Genomic DNA, 7376 nt, shown 5'->3' on the forward strand with positions numbered 1-7376 from the left:
AAGGCAACGTGAAAAAGGTTCCTGCTGCTTAATACAACACATGTTTAGTAATAATTGAAATGCTGATTGAGATAGAATTTATGATTTCAAAATGAAAATAATTTTGAATGGGATTAGCATGGAAATCTTCATCTTATTAATATATCACCACAGTGTTCATTTACTATAGCCATTACTATGGTCAACTCGAGAAATATGCAACTGATCTATAAACAGCTGGTCCAATGTACCAACCATTTCATATTAACTCCCATTCCAATTTCTGATTTGAGGTAGCACTTTAAAAGGAGCATTGGTGCTTGACACAGCATCTGTCATGACACTTCACCTGCAGTGAAAACAAAGGAACCTAATCTATAGGGGCTTTAAAAATGGTTATTCCAGCAATTTAGTGGCTTATAAAATGCTTCTAATAAGGTAGCAGTGCTCTTTTACTAAAGTCCTGACTGGAGCAAAAGACATTCCTCAAGTAACTGTTTGTAATGTTGAGTGCGTTAAATATAGTCAATCAACTTCACTCAGTGGCAGTGACAAATTTTAGGACTATTTGCACTTAAATAAAATAAACTATTTAAAAATTAAGTGGGATGTGATTCAGGCCAATTACATGACTTTGTCAATTTATTAAGATTAATCAATAAATGATTAACAAACTCAATCTATATATAATAAACTGGTCTAGATTACCAAACTCTGTATCAGCAGCAATAACCTTTGACACACAAGTATTTTCCATTCGGAAGTTCACACCTGATGACAGATATTTCAAATGCTATTCTTGGTTTGCACCTGGTTTAAGGCCTTTACCTTCAACAATCTATTTGGTCCAGTCTCCATGGTGACTGATTGACAGTTTTCACTGAATTTAGTTCGCACTTGCTCACACAATAAAATTTGGCATAAATTTGCGCCAGTGAAAACAGGCAGCTAAATTTGAACCCTGTGTTGGCGGACAGAAAAAAAGGCATTGTACCGGCACTCAGTTTTTTTTATATAAGTATACAGAACAGTAAAGTTGTTTGGTGACTTTTTTTGCAAAACACCACTGAAGCACATGTACATTCCTTATAATTTTAGGCATATGGGGTGACATAGGCTTTCTTATGACCAAAAAGTGGCCATCAGTGGTGTGATAGTACCAGCACTGCAGCATTAAAACATCCTTCTGTCACTAAATGCATTATAAATACAAGGTTTTTACTTAGTAGGATGTGCCTACACATGTAAAGAATCATTTTGTTCTAAGTACCTCTTATGGGCAAGAACATCTGGTCAAAAACATATTCTTCACAGTTTCAGCCAATAGTCTCTAGTACAGGAAGAGCTATGAACAGAATACTTCTGTCTACAATTACATCACTGTGGCAGAAAAAGAAGCCAACATATCTGCACCATAGCCTTCAAGAGTCCATGGGGATCATTGGCAATGTCTGCCATCAGAAATATCATGCAGTGCCACTTTAAGAGTTTAAGTGTAACAAATGGAAATATTTTTGCAATACAACCTAAATGGAACAATCATACTAAAGAATAAGCCACAACTAAAAGGTGAACTATTATTATTTTCCAAAGACATATGGTAATCCTGACAGTATTTCTAATCAAATAGTTTTTGTGGCATTTTACTTATATTTTGCCACATTTTTGTACAGTTCATTTGTTGTTTCAATAGCATCTATTTCAACTGGTCTACACAAGGGCTTTGTATTTTAGTTAGTTTAAATGGAATACAATATTCCCAAGTATTAAGCTCAGGGACTGTTTGACAACCTACCTTCGAGTCAGAGATAATATCAGGCAAATCTGAATCAAGTCTGGCGCTTTCAGCACAGAAAGAGACATTTAGCCCATCCTGGTTCTTCGAAAGACCCTGGGGGTGGTGGGGGTAATCTTTTGGCAACAGTGTTAACGAGTTGATATTGGATCATCTGCCCATTACACACTTGCCATAATTTTAGTTTCAGCCAGAATCAAGAGGGGTGTGTTATAGGTGCCAAATCCCATTTCTCCCCATTTATATTTATCACCAAAACTTTAAATTACCACCTACCCTTCAAAGTAAAAATGTTAGAATTCATCATACACTCCAAATCTTTTTCCATATATGAAACAAGGTTCTGCAACTGTCAAACTTGAAGTAGTTTGGGAATTTATTTCTAACCATATTCCTTTTTGTATTTTTTTCTTGTAGATATGATCTGGTAGTTCATACAAAATCTTCCAAAAAAAAAATTAAGCAAGCATTTCAATTGTGTTCTGATGCTGAAATAATGTCGTACATCAAAATGTAAAAAGAAAGGTTTAATCATGGACAAGGTCATTATATTTGTGCAAATTATATGACCAAGGTTTCCATTATCCAGATATATTACATGGCTAATTGGCTAATATTGTCATCCCCCGCTTCCCCTGCCACCCCCCCCCCCCCAAATGAACATACAACCAACTAAAAACTGGTGCAACTTTCATGCAAACTGACATATTGCAGAAATGTTATGTTTGGAAAATTGTCTGGAGTGCAGAATCTGAACAGACATACTTCTGGGCTAGCAGTCACAACAAACAAAATCACTGTGGAAGACTTTTGCTGTATCCACAATGTATTTGTGTAATTCAAGAGGTTTAGGTACTAGAAATAAATTCCACAACTTGTGGCAGAAAAAAAAAGAGAAAGCTTCCAAATAATGCCATTTGTCGTAAAAGTCTAAAAACAGGCTCTGTGTTACAGAGGTTTTCTCCAAGCCTAGCGCAACTCAATTTAGCCAACTCTTACCAGCATTGAGTGGCGACCTTTATTATTTTCCCTACATGGGATAGCAGCCTAAATGTTTTGTGGTAGGGGACCCCAAGACTGACCTCTTAATCCTCTGGGCTATCTAATCCCCCTGAACATTTGATTCATTTTGGCCATGGAGCACATGTAGGCTAGTTAAAAAGGTACTAGTTTTAATCTATCACAATTTTCTTTTTCAAAATAAGTCTAAACAGTCAAGCTATAATGTATAAATATACCTACATACACTGGTACACATATACATGTGTGACCGTATTTCTATACATACTTATACACATGCATGCAGTTAAAACAAGCACACCCTGCAAAAATAAATTAAAATCCACACAGAACCAACCAGTTAACTAAAAAATGCTGGTATTGGAAATTTTTGGATTAAAAAAAATCACATCAGAAAATTCACAATATAAAGGCTTTTTTTTCCTGAAATCAATGAGCATGGTCCCATTTTAGGCCAGTTGTTTCTGAGGAATGATGTGCTGGTCTTTGGATAGAGTTCTAAACCATTAACACAAAATGCAGTTCTATGGAACCTTTTGACATCCACAGGCTGGTACAAAGTGGCATTGTTATCTGTGGAGAACACTGGACAGATGACCATTTCACCACACTCAATTATTTGTTACAATCGGAGGAAAGAATTTAATTTCATAAAAGGGTGAAAAGTCAGGAATTATTGCAACATCGCTCCAATTAAATGCTGATATTGCTTCCTTTACTATCTCTATTTTTTGTCATATTGCCACGTAGTTGTCTCCTTACAGAATCTTCACAGTACAAAGACACACCTGCAAAATCTAAATATTGCATTTGAGTAATTTAAATTTTAAAAACTGAACAATATCAGTTTGCAAAAAAAATTTCCCAATGACAAACTGTCAAAACTTTTTACAAGATTGATATTTTCATACTTTGTACTGCAGGTTCTTGAGAATGGAAAATAATCTTCCATCTGTGCATTTACTTCCATTTTAGGGACCTACTGTGAGTTTTTTAAAAAGTGATTTTGTATGGAGGCGGACATTGTACCAGACTATGGCAAAAGATTCAATTTACAGCATCATGACACTCAGCTTCCTACTCCTGTTCATTTCCTTGTAAGAAGGAACCCCTTTGATACAATGCTTGCTGAGCACACTCTACAGATGAATGAAATGGTATTAATGAAAACAGATCCATGTTGCAGCATCGCCAAGCTGGCACACAGCAGAAACAATATTCCTTTTTACCCCCTTAATGGGCTGTGTTTTAAAATGCTATGAAAACAATTCAAAACACTGAAACACCCTTTCAATATATAATCTTTCAGAACAATTTTTTTTTTAAACTACAATTATTTCAAGAAACGTTTGTTTTTCAAATTCCAAATTTATGTACAATACCTTGACTCTTATGGCAAGGGTAGCATAAACCAAACAATAAATATGTGCGTTTCTCAGTTTGGTAAATATTAAAATCCACCTTGTACAAGCCACTGAAAAAGGAAGATTGTTTCTTTGCAGTTTTCATGGGTCCTTCGATTGTGCTGTATCGATTATAAATGAAACAAAAATGGCCCCTCCCATTTTGATTGATGATCCTCAAAAAATACTTCAGCACAATGCTTTATAGTAAATGCTTTAACGAGTGGATAGTGGGGTAATGCTGGGCAATCAGCATTTTCAGTACCATAAAACTGTACTGGATTTTATACTGTGCATAATACAGGAAATTATACTTCCTTTTGTAAGACCTCCCTGTAAACCTTTAATTTAGAATCCAATACGAATGCTTGACGACCAACATAGAGTCAGACACGACAAGAACCTGAGGGAATGCTATAGCGTTCGGCAGCATTGCCTCGACAGCAAGCTTAACCTTAAAAGCTCAGAGAAACCCTGAAGGTAGCATCCCTATTCTCTGAATTCTATAGTCCTGAGCAGTAAGAAGCTGAGACTAATCATACGGTTTCAAATTCACAGTAGTTTTGTACAATGATCTAAAGCCCATTGAGACGAACTGCCAGACTATAGTACGTATGATCCTTAATGTTCGTCTTTAAACGAATACAGAAAGCTAAGTTGTGTGCCATTCAGCTCCCAGCAATCACAATTCTTCTACTAAGAATGCCACGAAGATTTATTGAGGTACTGATACACCACAACATGTTAATTTAACTTCTTCTGAATCATCCCTGTCATAATAGATACACTGTAATAAATTGGCACAATAAAACGCTATTTCTTCCTCAACTTCATCTACGCTTTCACTAAAAGTTCCACATTAATTGTATCCATATTGTAATATCCTTACTATCCAGCCTCATTCTTGTCAATCCGCTAACCATTTAGACACATTTTAAACAAATCGATCCCGCTTACATTAGTGAAGATACCAGTCCTGCACATTTTCATTTTGTTACCAGCTTGTCTCAATACATAACAAAAAAAATCAGTTTATAATCAATACCTTATTAGTTGCTTCCTAAACAGGCTAACGGCAAGGCCAACACTATAAAACCCCCTCAAGCCCACTGTAAATTCACATTTGATCTGAAGAGAGGGCGATGCCTCCAAAATGAATCTACATGTGTAGCGTTAACGGCCTAAAATCACCAACATGACACTAACTCGTAAAACTAGAACCACAATGAGTTATTATCGCTCTTTTCCATAATCACTGCACAAACCACATGATACTACAGTTGTAACCTTGTTGTCCTAAACGTATTTTTTCATCCCAGCAGGGATAAACATTTCTGGGACCATCTTTTCTTCATTACTCACCATTCCCTTAAAACCTTTTATTGATGGATTTGCCCCCCCCCCCCCCCAATTCAGAATCCAAATTGGGATTTTGTTTGTCTCTCCCCCCGCTTCCCCAGTCACATTCAATAATATTCCGCCCCTTTTTAATCACACTAAAATTAGGAAATTCTTCACTTCCATGACTAATTGTGCTCGTTATCGTCTGTGACAACCAGTATGTCGCTTCTGTAAAGCACCCCTGATAAGATCAACTCCACTGGCCAGAGGAAAGCTCGGTTAGAAAGAGGAGGAGGGCAGTTTGCTTCCTCCCAAATAACATTTGCATCCAATATATTCGAGTCGGTCGGTCCTTTTTAATCTAAAACATTCCTCGATAGAGCAGCAGCTCTGGGAGAGGAATCTCCCCCGGGCTCGCTATTCCTCTCCATTTAATAGGAAATGTTGGATTCAATCTCCAGCCAGTCTCCTGAGATCATTTTCCGCACCTCTGGGGTACCGTAATCTGGGAATTCGAAGTGGGAGACGGGACTGCTGCCGCTGGTCAGTGAGTCCGGGTCTTTGTCCAGGGACAGGTTGCCGGCTCCGGCCGCGCTCAGCTCCAGCAGCTCGGCGCCCGCGGCCACATTCAAACTCAAGTCGAACAATAAGAGTTCGTGATCCGACTCCTCCGGGGGTCTCCCGGGGACCGAGCGGGTGGACATGGACACGGCAGCCGTCAGCTGGGCGCTTCTCTTGGGGTCGGGCGAGGGCAGCCTCCTGTCCCTGTAATAACCCGAGAGATCGGTGCAGGAGCCCTCACTGTCATTGTAATCCGGATTACAGGGACTGCTCGGCTCCGGCTCCGATTCGGACTGCGAGTCTGCGCACTCTGCCCTCACAATCTTGGCTTTCTTCGCCTTGGATCTTTCCAAATGCAGTTTACCCTTTTGCGGTCGGATGTGCTTCTTGAAAGGGGATTTCGCCTCCTTTCTGCAGCTTTTCTCGTCCGTTCCTGCTCCGGACTCTGACCTGACTTTCTTTCTGGGTCTGTATTTGTAGTCGGGGTAATCTGCCATATGCTTGAGCCTCAGGCGCTCCGCCTCCCTGATGAACGGGGTCTTTTCATTCTCCTTTAGCATTTTCCACTTCTTCCCCAGGCGTTTGGAGATCTCGGCGTTGTGCATGTCGGGGACTTGCTCCATAATCTTTTTCCTCTCGATCTGAGACCACACCATGAAAGCGTTCATGGGCCTTTTGATGTGGCCGGTGGGGGTTTTGCACCAGTCTGGGTTGCAGCTCGCCTCCTCCTCGGCTCTGCCAGAGGCACTGGTCCAGGGAGCTTCCCCAGAATGAGCGGAGAATCCTGGATTGGGACTGGAAGCTGCGCTCATGTCACTGATCCCACTGTCTGCCGCTTCCCTGCAAGTGTTGCTGCTGTTTTTGCTTTCCGAAACCTTTGTTTGTTGCACCATTTTAAAAAGGGGGCAGAAAAAAATTCATGCAACCGTTAAAAAGAATAAAATGTCTCTATAAAAATCCCCTTTATTGCAGCACGCCAGCCTTCACTGCAACCCGGAGCTCATCTCCTGATCAATTCCTGTCTCCACATTCCGGCCGTGCGGGATGGATACATTGCCTCTGATTGACGTTTCTCCCAGCCAATCGGAGCACCCTTGTTGTTTTGAACTTGGCCAATCACAACCCAAAGGCGTGGCTTTTCCCTGGGTCAATGACATCACCCGCAAATCAACCCAATCACTGCTCGGTAACATTGGCAGACTCGCCAGGACAGTGGAATCAATGAATCGGTCATTGTGTAAATTGTACGGCCCGAAAATAACACTTGTCTTTGACCA

The 7376-nt window shown here is 39.8% G+C and overlaps 1 protein-coding gene across 1 annotated transcript; it reads right to left on the reverse strand.

The window, feature by feature from the left end:
• Nucleotides 1-5873: 5873 nt before the first annotated feature.
• LOC137347018 (transcription factor SOX-11-like) lies at nucleotides 5874-7115 on the reverse strand. Its single transcript, XM_068011019.1, has one exon. The coding sequence runs from the start codon at nucleotides 6990-6992 to the stop codon at nucleotides 5970-5972; it is 1023 nt and encodes a 340-aa protein (XP_067867120.1). The 5' UTR covers nucleotides 6993-7115; the 3' UTR covers nucleotides 5874-5969.
• Nucleotides 7116-7376: the final 261 nt, after the last annotated feature.

Source organism: Heterodontus francisci, chromosome 31, assembly GCF_036365525.1.
Source record: "Heterodontus francisci isolate sHetFra1 chromosome 31, sHetFra1.hap1, whole genome shotgun sequence".
NCBI lineage: Eukaryota > Metazoa > Chordata > Chondrichthyes > Heterodontiformes > Heterodontidae > Heterodontus > Heterodontus francisci.